This window comes from Phodopus roborovskii, unplaced genomic scaffold (genome assembly GCF_943737965.1).
Source record: "Phodopus roborovskii unplaced genomic scaffold, PHOROB, whole genome shotgun sequence".
In the NCBI taxonomy this organism is placed as follows: domain Eukaryota; kingdom Metazoa; phylum Chordata; class Mammalia; order Rodentia; family Cricetidae; genus Phodopus; species Phodopus roborovskii.
The window spans coordinates 18,956,080-18,971,657 of record NW_026126407.1 but is presented as its reverse complement, the minus strand read 5'-3'; the positions used below and the strand labels follow the sequence as shown (position 1 = coordinate 18,971,657).

At 40.8% G+C, this 15,578-nt stretch overlaps 1 protein-coding gene across 1 annotated transcript in view; it reads right to left on the bottom strand.

The window, feature by feature from the left end:
- Akap10 (A-kinase anchoring protein 10) overlaps window positions 1-15,089 on the bottom strand; it is a 58,087-nt gene extending 42,998 nt beyond the window's left edge. The window contains exons 1-3 of the mRNA XM_051180446.1: window positions 14,818-15,089; window positions 7,532-7,579; window positions 42-224 (exon numbers count right to left, since the gene is read on the bottom strand). Coding sequence (XP_051036403.1) covers window positions 42-224; window positions 7,532-7,579; window positions 14,818-14,905 — 319 coding nt within the window. The 5' untranslated portion in view covers window positions 14,906-15,089. The remainder of the gene's footprint in view (window positions 1-41; window positions 225-7,531; window positions 7,580-14,817) is intronic.
- Between the last annotated feature and the right edge of the window lie 489 nt (window positions 15,090-15,578).

The following is a 15,578-nucleotide window of genomic DNA, read 5'->3' as shown; positions in this document are numbered from 1 at the left end:
AAAGTTTGTCTCTGATTGGGCATTAGTAAGAAGTCACTTACCTAGGTCCCCAAAATGAGCAGCCTCCATGTGGCTTGGCTGCTTCTTAAGCGTTGCTGTTCTGCTACTTGAAAAGGAGTCCATGTTGGCAGAAATGGCATTGATTGCAACATGACTTGGTCCTGCAGCCTCCAGCAAGGCATGATTTTTAGTGCTTTTCTGTGGGGAATGTACAGCGACTGAAGCTATAGATTTGGGGGGGGAGGGGAAAGTTTAAAGTTAAATACAATTTGATGATCTGAACCCGTGAGCAGGCTTTAAGAAAGTTGAAAACACAACAAAACTAAACTAAACTTTCTAATACTTAAGCGACACTCAAAAAAAAAAAAAAAAAAAAAGTTAAGGGGCTGAAGATACGGTTCAGTAGCTAAGAAAGTAGCACTGGTTACTTTCCAGAATCTCCAGCACCCACATGGAGGTTCACAAACACCTGCAACTCCAGTTCCAGGGGATCTGGTGCCCTCTTCTGGCCTCTGTGACACACACATGATGCACAGATACACACGATACACATGCAAACTAAATACCCACTCATTAAATAAATAAAATTTAAATAAATAAGTAAGGCATGTTAGTATACATCTTTAATTCCAGCAAATAGGAATCCAAGGCAGGTTCAAGGCCAGCCTGGTCTACAGAGAGAGCTCCAGGACAGCCAGGGCTATATAGCCTGTCTCTAGCACACCTTTAAATCCCAGCATTGAGAGCCAGAGGCAGGCAGATCTCTTTGAGTTCAAGGCCAGCCTAGTCTATAGAGCTAGGTCCAGGACAGCTAGGACAACACAGAGAAATCCTGTCTCAAACAAAACAAAACAAAAAAGATAATTCTATCAAGCAGCAAACAAAGTGGAAAGAAAACACTCTATTATTTATAATTCTCAAAATACTATACCAAAACTCTTAGCTTACAGAGACCTTCTCTGAAAACTTTGACTAAAAGGGCGAAGCCAAGCTGAGTGCAGTGATATAGGACTAAAAGCCCAGCAGGCAGCCAGGAAGTCAAGTCAGGTTGCAGGTCAAGTCTTGGCAATGTGGCAAAATGTCTCCCAAAAGAGAAAAGTACAAAAATTTAGAAATGTGTACCTTTTCAATGTCTTAATCTTTGCTTGCTTCACAAACAAAACTGAATTTATAATGAAATCTTGGGAGAAAAAAATTAGAAAAATGTTCATCACAATACTCCACTTTTTTCATCTAATTTCTCCATCTAATAGTTTCTCCATCTAATAAAAGACACTGGTTACTAAGGTTCAAGCTACTTAAAAATAAACACTCATAGGCAGGGTATAATGTCCCAAGCCTTTAATCCCAGCACACAGCAGGGCACAGATAGGGAGAAACTGCTCGAGTTCAAGGCCAGCCTGGTAAACAGGGAGTTTCAGGCAAGCCAAGGTTATGTATTAAGACCTTGCCTCAAACACCATCAACAAAATAACAACAACAACAATAATAATAAAACAACAACAGACAAAATTTACAAAGTCAGTGGAGATGCAGTTTGGTGGTAGAGTTCTTTGTTTAGCATTTGTCAAATGGGCCCTAGGTTAATACCACAAATTATTTTGTTCAGAAAATCTATTTCTTTAGTAGTCTGAAGAAATAGTAACATCCTTTTGACTTCAGCAGTCTAAATCATGGATTGAGTGCAAGCTGAGCTCACACCTCTAAAGAACAAAAGTAAGACATTAGTTACCAATGTAGTACAGCCCTGTCAGAGCGACACTGACTTGTTGCTGAAGTTGACTTAAAACTCTCTTTGTCCTATCTATTTTACACAGAAGTAATGAATCTTAGAGAACACTTTAAATACATTTTGGAAAGCCAGGCATGGTGGCACACACCTTTAATCCCAGCACACAGGAGACAGAGGCAGGCAGATCTCTGAGTCCACAGCAAGCCTGGTCTACACACTGAGTTCCAGGACAGCCAGGGCTACAGAGAAACTCTGTCTTGAAAAGCCAAAAGAATTTGGTGTAGTACCTTGCTACAACATGAAAGAGAAATGATACAGGTCACTTTGCAAGCCATGCCTCAAGAATCTCTCAAGTAAGATGCATCTCCTGGTAACCCTGGTAAAGTACTCACAATCTCAGCAAATAGTAAAGGTCCTGGTGCAGGACCTGAGCAATACTCAGAAATATTTTTTTAAGATGGACACAGCATACTATAACCCAACTGATGACTCTCTGAGATACCTACAGATAAAAAAGGAACATACACAGGTGTTTATCAAATATGTAAGCTTATCAGCCATTCAAAAGTTCAGGAATTATGGAATGGAGAATAACTGCCTTCAAACTATCTGTTTAACTTTAGAAGAAGACTGTTTAATATTTATTTTCATGTTAAATTGAAGGAAGTAAAAACATTTTAGCAAGTTTATACACAATAGTTAGTTTGACTTCTTGTTTGTTATTTTTGAGACATGGTCTGACTATGCTAGCCACGCTATCCTCAAATTCACAATCCTCCCAATTCAGCCTCTAGAGTGTAGAGGTTACAGGTGTGCACTATAAATCACATCGGTTTTATATTTAAAAGACTATATTTATTTACAAGCATGTGTACATGATGTGTGTATGCGTACAGTACACAGGTGAAATTCAGAGGACAACTTTGTAGAATTGGTCTCTCCTTCACCTTTATGTGGGTTACAGGAGATCAAACCCTGTGTCTCCAGGCTTGCATGCCAAGCACTTTTACCCACTGAGCCATCTCACCATGACTGGCTAGTTTTCTTATACAGACAATAGCTACACAGAAAATTCTATACAAATGTCTCCTAATTATATCTTAATTAGATATAGGATATAGGATATAGATATAGAATAAAAAGAAATGCTATGAATACATTTTCTCCAGGGGCTGGAGAGGGAAGTGGTAAATCAGTAGCATTCATTGTCTTTAAAGAGGGTCAGGGTTCTGTTCCCAGAACCCACAATGTGGCTCACAACCATCTGTAACTCTAGTTCCATGCCCTCTTCTAGCCTTTCTATACATGGCACACATGTACCCATGCAGGGAAAACACAAGGCTTTTCTCCCCCTCTTCACTACTCTGTTAGAACTCATGCCTCTTATCTACCTCTGTTCCTTCCCAATAGGCTCTTTCTGTTCATTCTTCTCGTTCTAAAATTCCTCTCTCAAACGTCCACTGTCAGAAATGGCCCCTTCCCTGACTCATCTTCCTAAGGATATTCTACATTGCTTTCTTCCAGAAAGTACATTTATTTTCATTTTTTAAAGGTTTTATTTGTTTATTATGTATACAGTGTTCTGCCTGCATGCATGCCTACACTCCAGAAGAGGGTACCAGGACTCATTATAGATGGTTGTGAACGACCAAGTGGTTGCTGGGAATTGAACTCAGGACCTCTGGAAGAGCAGCCAGTGCTCTTAACCTCTGAGCCATCTCTCCAGTACCAAAGTATATTTATTTTCAAACCTTCAGTTATCATTAAAGCAAAAGTTTTCAACCTTAAGTTATAAGCTTTAAATAAACTTAATAAAAACCAGACCTAGTTATGTTTACAAAATCAATAAATAAAAGCAGAGTAACTAACTTGCCTCTACTGTTCCCTTAGCAACAACTCAGAAGGAAACCTCAGCGCAGCAGCTGGAGAACCCTGGCCTGCTCTCTTAGCTTTCCTTTGATCTGAGCTCTATTCTTACATCTCTTATTAACTGCTGGGTAATCCCACTCTGGCTTTGCCACAGCAGGCCATACTTGTCCAAATATAAAACCCGTCACCCTCTTTAATTAAACCAATTCACCTGTCTGATTTCTCTGTTCAGATCCACCAGTCAGTTAAGCTCAAAAGCACAGTCTCATTCTATTTCACTATCAATGTCTGATTTTTTTTCTTCCTTGGACAAAGTTTACTTTCTTACTTATTTTCAAGACTAAACTCTTTTTCTACAGTACAAAAGAATTTCTGGGTCTCATTCTTAGATTTCTTCCAGACTACCCTGTCAAAAACCACATAGCATTAGTATACAGGGTTTCTCTGTATTGCTTTGGCGCCTGTCCTGGAACCAGCTCTGTAGACCAGGCTGGCCTCAAACTCACAGAGATCCACCTGCCTCTGCCTCCTGAGTGTTAGGATTAAAGGCATAGGCCACCAACACCTGGCTCAGTGGCACCCTATTTTATCTCAACGTTCTTTTCTGGCTCTAGTGGGGGGGGGGGGATAATGGCTCTTTTTCGTTTATTGCATGGAGTTACACTAGGGTAAGTGGATCTTAAATGGATACATTATACAAGATGTGAGGGAAATACTACTCATTGCAAAGGAAGTCCTCACATAAATTTCAGGGAGTCACAAGCACTTAAAACCCATGAACCTTTAGGAAATCATCATTAGCCAGTCCAGTCTCTACCAGGAACTAGTGCATGTTCTATGGCTGAATTACTTCCCCACATTCTGGATGCTCAATTATAATACAATGGTAACAAAGGCAAATTTCTTCCTAGTTTCTTTTTATCATATCATCAGCAATCCCTTGGATAGTAGTCGTAAGGGTCTTCCTGCCAGTTGAACTCTTACATGGATATAACTCTCAGTGTCAGAAGAAAATAGGTCATCACCTTTATTTGGAAGTTGTAGAGAGCAAGCATTTGATACAATTCCTTCTCCTTGGTGGAAATGGCCTGTAGAAGATAGCTGCAGGAGAAGGGGCAGGGGGCAGGGGGCAGGGATGGACAGATAGGGAGCACTAGAGTATCAGGAATCAAGGGGCTGGAGGGAGAGGCGGCTGAGTCCTTGGCAGCAATTCAGTGACTAAGGCCTCTTTTCTCATCTTTATGGCTCTGTATAACCTCATTTCATTATTTCTATAAAAATTTCCTTTTACTTATTTTTGAATATATCAATCAATCGATCGATCATTAGACTGATTTTCAAAAAATGCAAAGGCTGGCAGGAACAAAACAACCTTCTCTTTCATCCAAATCCTCTTATTGTTCAGTGTTTATTCAGGCCATATCATTTCCATGAAGTCTTCCATAACGTTTGCTGACCTCCAATTTTCTGGGCTCCTTGCAGTCCTTCACTTCAGCTCACTATGTTAACACTTGGCAGTAATCACCTCCACAGGAACACCTGTGACAGACCAGGCACTCTATTGTTTTTACTTGTTTTTGTCTCTTTAGACAATTCTTCATAATTGGTATTTCCTTCATTTTAGAAGTAAAAGCAGACATATAGAAAAGTTAAATATTTTGTCCTAGGTCTATGAACTTGGGAAGGGCCATTTCAATACAGGCAGAATTCCAACCTAAGTCATGTAGAGTCTCATCTTTGGTTAAAACCTGAGACCCTAGAATTACTGTGTGTGAAACATATAAAAATGAATGACTCAAAAGCATTTCCCACGCAATATACAACTGAACATATAATTCCCTAGCTTCATTCTGTGAGGCAAGCCAGAAAGGTAGCAAGTCATAAACCTTACATCCGTATCTCTCACAGCTCAGATCTAATCAATAACAAACTTCAATTCATTTTGCCTGTTGTACTATCAATTTGGTCCTGATCTCTCTATTACCATCACTAGTTCAAACAACTTGTAAAATTACTTGGCAAATTTTCCTTTCCCCTACCAATCTATAAACTCAATAAAGGCAATATCCTAGTGCTTCATGGTCTCTGTTACAACTTTTTTAAATGTCAAGAATAAAAGTGCTAGCTGGGTGTGATGCTGTATGCCTTTAATTGCAGCATTCAGGAGGCAGCGGCAAATGTATCTCTGTGAGTTCAAGGCCAGCCTGGTCTACAAAGCAAGTTCCAGGACACCTAGGGCTGTCATACAGAGAAACCCTATCTTGAAAAACCAAAACAAAAAAGAATAAAAGTGCTTTATAAATGGAGGCCATTACTATTTGTTCTATTTGCTACTGTACATCTAAGTAGGTCCTGCTAATTACACTGCAGCTTTACTTTTATATCTATGTATGTCTACATGTATGCACGTGTGTGCACATGCATGCATGCAGACACGTTTGAGTGCACATGTGGCAGGGGGTATTTGTGGAAATAAGAGGGTAACTTCCAGAATCAGTTCTCTCCTGCCACCAGCAGTTTTACCCACTGAGCCTCTCAAGGGCCCTCAGAGTGCAAACTTCTAGAAGAGCTGTTTCTTTTAATGTTTGTTATTATCCTAAAGCCAAGTCCATAACTGCTAAGTAGAGATTATGTGATCATGAAAATTATTTTTTGTATATTATTTGTGGGGGATATAATTTATTTACTTGTTTTTTTCTGAGAGAGGGTCTTGCTGTTCTGGAACTTGCTATGTAGACCAGACTGGCCTCAAACTCACAAAGATCTGCCTGCCTGTTTCCTGATTGATGTGTTTAAAGGCATATTTTACCTTACCTACCTAGCATGAAGTTTTTAAAGCTCAACTTTAAAGAATTAGAAACCCACTGGAAACAAAATCATGCCAAGCTCCTCTGTCAAATGAAATCTGTAGAAAGTTCCATGACTTCCTAAAGTCAGACTATTAGTGTCAGTTTTGGGTGAAGACTGCAGTTCTGATGGCCTGAAGTGCTAGTCCCTTCCTTCTACCAGTCAGACCTGCCTCAAAAACCTCTGCTTAGGACCTTTCGCCTTTACCAAAAGCCAATCACTTCCGGCTTAAAGAAAATAGTTTAAACTCATACAGAATACAACTCACTTTAAATGATCAGAAATAAGTGTATAATCAGGCTGTAGGGGCATTTTTTTCTCTAATCTTGCCAACCTTGTAAATATTATAGTTAAACTCTGTGGCAAATTGAGCAGATGATAAACAATGCTGGCCACTCATCATAAAATACTAGAAAACTCTAAGCAGCAGTCTGTATATTTTAACTATATAATAAAATGAAATTTGTATGTACTGGCTATGGAAATAATTTTCTATTGTAAATTTTTTCATTCCCACCTCAGTACACTAGACAATGAATAAAAAACTCAGCAGAGATGATAATTAAGAAAGAAAAAGGAAAGAGAGAAAGAGAGGAAGGAAGGAAGGAAGGAAGGAAGGAAGGAAGGAAGGAAGGAAAGAAGGAAGAAGAAAGGTAGGCAGGCATACTTAATCCCATAAATAAGAACATGGTATTAGCCAGAGTACAGTGAATAAGCTTAAATGAAGGCCATTGACACTAATACAGTGAAAACTGTACTCATCCACATTTCTGAACAGATATAAAATCAGCCTTATAAATGGGAGTTTCTCTAGCTGTCATAGTTCAGTGTTTGTTTTACTGAACAAAGCCAACTAATGATTGTTAGGGAACAAATGTATGATTAACAAGGAACTGGTTCACTTTACAGCAGCCAGCAAATGCCAGTAAAAGCCTGCTAGAATATACATGTTAAAGAGAGAAATATCATAATTATAAATAATAATGGTGATAATGAAGAAGAATGGTACTGTCACAAGATAAAAATCAGAATACTCATAACCCCAAAGCCCATCGTTGTGAACACAAAAGAGAACTCACTCACCTTTGATGGACTTGACATCTGAGGTCTTCTCTTGCTCTTTGCCTTTCACTAGAACACAAAAAAGGGCATCATGACCAACTTCTGCAACCAAGGAGCTCATTCTATAAATTGTTACCATTCAAGACACTTGAATCTAACAGATGAGCATTCTAAGTTCCAAAACTACAAACTATGTGCCGCAAAGGCGGGTCAGTTCTCAGAAAAGAATTCTCTGAGAAAGTAACCTTTGAACAGCACTTGATCAAAACCTCTGGGAGGGCTTAAGAGCCAACCTTCTAAACATCTATATCCAAGTTCTGCCTATTTCTACTTATGAGACATGCAATCTTGAACAAGTTATTTTATTTCACTGAATGTTAATTTCCTCAAGTAGTAAAATCAGGTCATTAATAAAACTCACTTATAAAGGAAACACTTATAAAAGGCATCTGAAATGAATTTAGGATGTTAATACCACGAATCACCCACTATGCTGCCTACAAGTACAGTACCAAAAAAAAAAAAAAAAAAAAGACTCCTTCGGTTTTATATATAGCATCTTCTTTCATATGTCTTCCCTAGCTTTTGGTACAAACATCTCAAACTTACAACCTCAATTCCTAAGCCTAAGGTCTAACAAGTAGTCTCTAAAATGATTACATAATCTTTCCTTTATTACACAAAACAGTAAAAATTCTATAACAGAGAAGCTTACAACAGCAAGTGAGAAAGCTGTAAATGCTCTAGGCAAGTGTGGATTCTATTATAAGACCTGACATGAGGTTATTTTTAACCTGCTTTACTTTTCTTGTGTTTGTTTTAAACATTAAATTTCCTTGAATTCATCTTGAGTGGCTTATCAAAGAAATCTCAGAATGAGCTGTCTCTATATTCTGAAATATTAAAGTTGAAAAGACAGTAGCAAAAAATAGCTCGCTATCAAGAATATCTCTCTCAAGTGAACCCCATCAAAACTCCAAGTCCCTAGCATGTGCCCAACTCTCCTGCTACAGAAAAGGGCCCTTGACTTCATCAAGTCTACTTACAAGCATGTAGGCACCAACATAGAAAAGATTAAGTGGTGGCTGGCACTAGTCACTACTGTCTAGAACATAAAACAAGGATGTGTGATGGAGTGACTGGTATCTTATAAGAGTCCTCCTGCCTCAGCCTTCCAAGCACTGAACTGCGTGAATGCCCGACACGCCACTGCACCGTGGCCTATCTCTTCTGATATAAGCAGATGGAAAAACCTGTGCTCTGGAGTTGATGGGTTTCTCGTTTTCTTTTTAAATAATATCTTAAGGTCTGTCACAACGGTCCTTATTTATATTTTCCCACAGAAATGTTCCATAAGAATTAGCGCTGAGGTTTTTTTTTAGTAATTTTTTTTTTTTTTTTTCTTTTTTGGAGACAGGGTTTCTCTGCATAGCCTTGGATGTCCTGGAACTCACTCTGCAGACCAGGATGGCCGTGACCTCACAGAGATCCACCTGCCTCTGCCTCCCAAGTGCTGGAATTAAAGGCGTGCATCACAGATTTTTAATCTCCCTTGTTTCTGTTGTATCACTTATTTTGAGGACTGGATCTCGGAGATTCCAGTACATTGCTCGCCGTTGCTGTGGGCTTCCAAAAGGATAAAACATGGGGGTAGGAAAGTGGTGGAGACCACTTTCTTCATGACAGCCAGGAAGCAGGGCCAATCATTTCCAAATTAACACTTCAGCTTTGCTCCTTATCTAAATCCAGGCTGGTGTAGCTAACTAACTGTGGTTCTTCTTCTTCTTTTTTTTTTTTTTTTAAATCTCTAACAGGTTTACTTAAATTACCTGAAACCTAACTCCAAACGTGGTTCATGTAGACCTATCATGAAGTTTTTAGCACTGACTTTCTCAGGAACATGTCTTTCCTTCCTGCTCTGTACCTCAACAGCCAGCAGGTCTGTTAAGGGCTATCCCAGAACACAACCTAAATTCAGCCATGTGTCACCACTCTTAACTGTAACACTGGCTGAGGCAGCTGCCTCTGTTTAGGCTGAGAGGCTAAGGAAGTCCTCTGAATTTCAGCTTAAATGTCAAGAGGGAACTGATTCTATAAGATTGAGAAAGCATTAGTATTCTGCAGACACCTTGCTTATAGAGTGACCGATTATCTAGCAAAAAAACTTTCACGTCTCCTACCTCTTATTCTATATTTGCATCTATACATCTATATTAAAGGCTCACAAACTTATTCTGAAAAGAACCAGAGCATAAACATTTTTAAAAATTCTTTTACTTGGGGTTGGAGAGCTGGCTGTTCTTCCACATGACCCAGGATTGATTTCCAGCACCCAGATGGTGGCTCACAACTGACTGGAACTCCAGTTGTAGGTGATCAACGCTCTCTTCCAGCCTCCAAGAGCACAGCATGCATATGATACACAAACATACACACAGGCCAAACACCCATACTCATTTTTTTAATCTCAAAGATTCATTAGTTGTACTGTGTGTGTCTATGTAAGTATACACATATACTAAGACCACAGCACAATTTGTGAATTCTGTCTCCTTTTACTATGAGTTCAAGGGACTGAACTCAAGTTGTCAGACTTGCCCAGCAAGCACTTTGTCCTGCTGCATCATCTCACAAGTCCCAAATTGTAACTATAAGTTCTGTTGATCTCAAAGGTCTCAGTTTGGACTATTAAACATACAGACATGTCTGTGTTACAATAAATGGTGGTGCACTGTGCTGTTAAGATGACTTAGTAATGAAGAGCCTGTGATGCTCTTTCAGAGGACCCAGGTTTGATTTCTAACATTTACTCACAGCTATGCATAACTATAGTTCCAGAGAATCCAATCTTCTCTTCAGACCTTCTAGGGCACCAGGCACACACGCTACACATACATCCATGTACACAAAACATTCTCTCTCTCTCTCTCTCTCTCTCTCACACACACACACACACACACACACACACACACACACACACACACACACAAACAAAACTGGTGGTGTGGGAGATTTGCTGAGTGGGCTTTATCTTGTCTCTGAAATACAGAAACAAATTCCAAGGACTGGAAAGGCAGCTTAGCCCATGAAGTGTCTGCCACAAAAGCTTGACTTATCTGAATTTAATCTTCAGAGCCTACATTAAGTTGGGAGAAGAGAACTGACTCCATAAAGTTGTACTCAGGTCTTATGTGCCCAGTGATACCTGTGCCCACACACAAAACGATATAAAACAAATTCCAAATAGAAAGGAACACAACTGGTGAATAAAACAAAACTTGAAATGACTTAAAAGGAAAATAAACAAACATCTGCTCTTGGTGTAAAGAATGGTCTTTAAAGAAAGCAGGCTGAAAAGATGACTCTGTAGTTAAGGGCACACACTACTGATGGGTGTGGTGGTGGGCACCCTTCATCATGGCACTCGAGCAGAGGCAGGTGGGTCTGAGTACCTGGCTAGCCTAGTCCATGGGGCAAGTTCCAGGACAGTCTGGAATACACAGAGAAATCCCATCTTGAAAAACCAACAACAAAAAAATATGAGCACATTCCACTCTTATTGTGGACCCAAATTTGTATCCTACCACAAGTGTTGAGTGGCTTGTAACTTGTAACTCTAGCTCCAAGAGATCTGACACTCAAGGCACATGTATTGACATGCACACACACTTATAATTTAAAGAATTTCAAAAACAACTTTCCAGAAGAAAAACACTCCCTCTCAAATGCAGTTTCTGAGTGGGCTAAAATTAGTTCACAAATTTGCTGCTCTCCTGTAGGTCCAGCAAACGACAGCAGGATCTTAATTAGCCCTTGAACGTTGAGGTCACTGTACTGAAGAAGGCACTCTCCTCTCTGTTTTTGTCTTCTGGATTTCAGAGCCATGATCGGTTCAGCTGGTTGGAAGCACAGTGCTAAGTGACCAGGTCTGATATTTATACTCTGGGAGCTATAGCTTGGCTTCTCAGTGTGCAACTGTGCATATCAATAACTTTTCAAAAGGAGAAAGCTGGCAATAGTTAAAAAAAATAGGAAGGATTAGAATAGGAAAAGCATGGCTACAGTACGGTAATTGTTCTAATCACTTTGCATTTGTTATCTCAGCCTGGTGATATATTCAAATATTTGCATTTGCATAGGAAGATACCTATTTGAATGATTAAGAACATCAATGTTTGTAAATAAAAATTAAGAATAAGTTTATTACTAGGAAAACAAGTAAATAGAGATATATTTATGAAGGAATCAAGTAGTTAAAATAAATTCCCAAAACAATCTATAACTCTAATTCTAGAGGATAAGAGTTTCCCTTGGCTTCCTCAGACACAGGCACACACACATGGTGTACAGACAAACACACAGGCAAACACCTATATATGTAAAATTTAAAGGTCAGTGCTATTTCCTATGAAACATTTCTATGTCAAAGCAGAAATAAAAAGACCATCATGACAAACTTTTTTTTTCCCCCAAGTCAGGGTTTTTCTGTGTAGCCCTGGCTGTAGACCACAATGGCCTTGAACTCATGGACATTCACCTGCCTCTGCCTCCCAAGTGCTGGGATTAAAGGCTTGAGCTACCTCTACCTGGCCATGACAAGACATGATATTCTCAAAGACAAATGAGAATCTTGTCTATCCCAAGGTGTGTATACCAGAAGAGACAGACAGGCCAGGCAATATTACATTCCTGCAATCCCATACTCAGAAAATTGAGAAAGGACTGCCATACATTTAATGCTAGTGATAGCCACGTGTCAAGATACTGATTTGAACCCCTTCCCAAATAAGAGATGAAAAACATGACAGAAGAATTACAAACAACATCTCTCAAAAGACTTAGATACAAAAGAAAAACAATAGAGACAGAGAGGTAAAACAGGGAAAAGAAAATAAGGTAATGCTTATAATTTTTTCCCTATTTTGCTATTGCTGTGTTAGTGTTTGCCTTGCATCTATGTACATGTAGCATGTACATGCTTAGTGTCTAAGAAAGCCAGAGAAGGGTACAGGATTTCCTGGACCTGGAGTTACAGATAATTATAAGCTGCCAGGTGGGCTCCTCTGTGTTAAGAATGACACGTACTCTGAAGGGTTGAGCCACCCTCAACCCCCTTTTCCTGCTTTTAAATTAACCATCTTAAATAAAATGTAACACAGTAAACCTCTATTAAGAAAGAAAAATAAAAGCGAGGAGGATCTTTGTAAGATGTGGCGATACATGTCTACAATCCCAATACTACAGAAACAGGATAATGGTCACACGTTTGAGGGCACCCTGATCTAACCAGTAAACGCTAAGGCTGTGGCTACAAAGCTAGATGCCAACACTCTAAAACAGCCTGCTTCTAGCTTCACTGGCCACACTCAGTCTCCAAAACTCATCTGGAATGATTTTTTTTTTTTTTAAAGTAAATTTATTTTGTGGGCGTGGACATGCCATAGCACATGTATGGGAGTCAACCTTTCTCTCCACCATTGTGGGTCCTGGGGCATAAACTCAGATGGTCAGGCTTCACAGTAAGAGTCTTCACCTAATGAGCTGCAGAAGCTTTCCACACAAATAATCAGATCCATCTTTATTGTCACCTTATCCCCCTTCAAAAGTTTTACAATATATGTCTCTGTATTTGTGATTTTTGCCCAACTACTTCTCTATGCCTCGGTCACTGCAGCTGGCTTGCCTTTCCTGAAGGGCACCAGCTCTTGATTCCTGGTACTTAGTGTCTTTCCTGACCTCTCTAATGTTACATCCTAATACTGATCCACTAGCTTTATGGTTCAAGGTTACATACTGAGTTCTTCCTCTAGCACCCAGCCAAAATAGGTTCCTTTTCATAAATTACTCTCTCATTACACGCCATTCAGTTTGTAAGGATACACACACAATTTTTAAAAATGTTTACTTACTTATTTTTTGCTTATTTATTGTCTTCCTACAGCATGAATGAGCTCCATAGGTACAGGGACTCTGTCCAGTTGACTGCTCAATGACATCCTAGCAGTGTTGGGCAGACTGGACACTTGGCAGAGTGTTGAATAAACAGACAACAGTTTGTTGTCGTGCAACATGAAATCAGTCCCATACTTCGAATGTATTTTCCCCCTTAAAAAGTGAGCATTCAAAACTGTCAAACTAGTTAAAGTTAATAACTCCAGAGGTATTAAGATACCTTACTGACAAAGAACCTTACTGACAAAGCTTCCTAACATTTTACTAGTTTCATTCATTTATCATCCAAAATTAACAGTCAGTTTCAGTCCTGTGAGACCTTTAGGAATCACCTGATTCTCAGCTGGGAGAGAAGTGGGTTAACTTGGCTGTTCCGGGTTACAGAGTTTATGAAAAAGCTGTCATGTGAATACAAATCTAGTGAATGCAAGTTTAGTGTAAATTTTTTTTATCTGTCTGGTACATCTCTGAAGCAACAAGACAGATAATAACCATCACCTGATCTAAAGAGACTTGCTTGACCAATTTGTATATTTTTAATGAAATGCAACAACCGTCTCCAGCATCAAAACCATCCTGCCTCTACTTTTACTTTTTAAACTGAGCAAGCTTTTACAACTGAACATCAGAAATCTAAGTAGTTCATATATATATATATATATATATATATATATATATATATACATACATATATATATATATATATATATATATATAAAAAGCAACGACTCCGATAATTAGTAAACCTGCTAAACCATCAAAAGCAGTAGTCGTCTGAATACGGAACTTCAGTAGTAAGAAATTTTATTTTAAGAATATCAGTGGGCCCCCTTCCGTTCTCCACCCCTGCCCCCAAAAGAGGAAACTAGATAATAGCGCTGGTTGAAGAAACAACAGTTTCACGTGGTTTTAGGTGTAAGTCCCTCGATATTCGGAAAAGTCATACTTCATATAAGTAAAGGAATTTCCTTGATCTAGATCCACACTGCGCGCGTGCTCATAGACAACACACACACACACACACACACACACACACACACACACACACACAGACCCACCCACCCACCCTCTGGAAACCAAACACACCGAGGAAAGCCGTTCTTTAGCAAACAAGTGTCAACTTCCATGGGTTTGAGCAAGCACTTTCGGCCCAGCACGATCATGCCCCTCCGACCTCGCATGAGGAGGCCACCTTCTACCCTGCAGAGTCCCGGGAAGCGCACCGCACCGCGGGTGTCGGCGCCGAGGCCGAGAGGCTCATCAAGACCCTCGCGGCCGCCCTGACAAAACCCCTGCAGGCGGGCTGCCCTCACTCCCCCGCCCGGCTCGCCCCCCGCCGGCGACCCCTCGGCTACCTTTCCGCCGGAAGAAGGACATGGCGGGGCCCGGGTCGGGGCGGAGGGCGCGGGGGGACTGTCGCGGGGAGGACCCGGCTCCCCTCATTCAGCAGCTGGCTGGGACTTCCGGGTCCGCAGAAGCCGCCGCACTAGCCCGAAAACAGTCCCTTCTTCCGGGTGTGGGCGCTGCCGCCTCCTCGGGATGCCCGGGCAGCTGCTGCCGCCATGTTATCAACAAGCCACCCGCCCGGAGTTCCGGTCCTTCCGCGCGCGGGGCTTCACGGGAGGCCCCGGCCCCGCCCCCTCCCGCGCACCTCCTCCCGCGGGGCTGGGGCGCGCGCCCGCCGCGCCCACGTGACCCGGCGTCCTCGCGCCCGCGAGTCCTTCCCTCGGGAGGCTCTGGGTGATGTTGTCTCTTCGCTGAGCCTCGTCACAAAGCAGCAGCCAGCATTTCCACGCCACCTTTTCGCCGAATTTTGCTAAATGGTACGGACTGACTGCAAGCTTTACCCTTCCAGGTCTCCCGCACGCGCAGGCGAGCCAGCGGGATGAGGGACCAACGACAGTAATCTTCCCTTACGTGGTTCCTGAGGTTCCATCCCTCAAAGTGACCTCGGGAAGGAAGGAGAGAGAGTAGTAGGCTTATTTTCAGAATGAGATCCCTACAGATGCTCAAAACGGAAAGGGCCAGCAACCTGAAAGCCTCGACAGTAAACCATTTTCCCGCTTATTAGAATGCTAATTTCTTATTAATCTCTGGCTCCCATAAACCCTTAAAA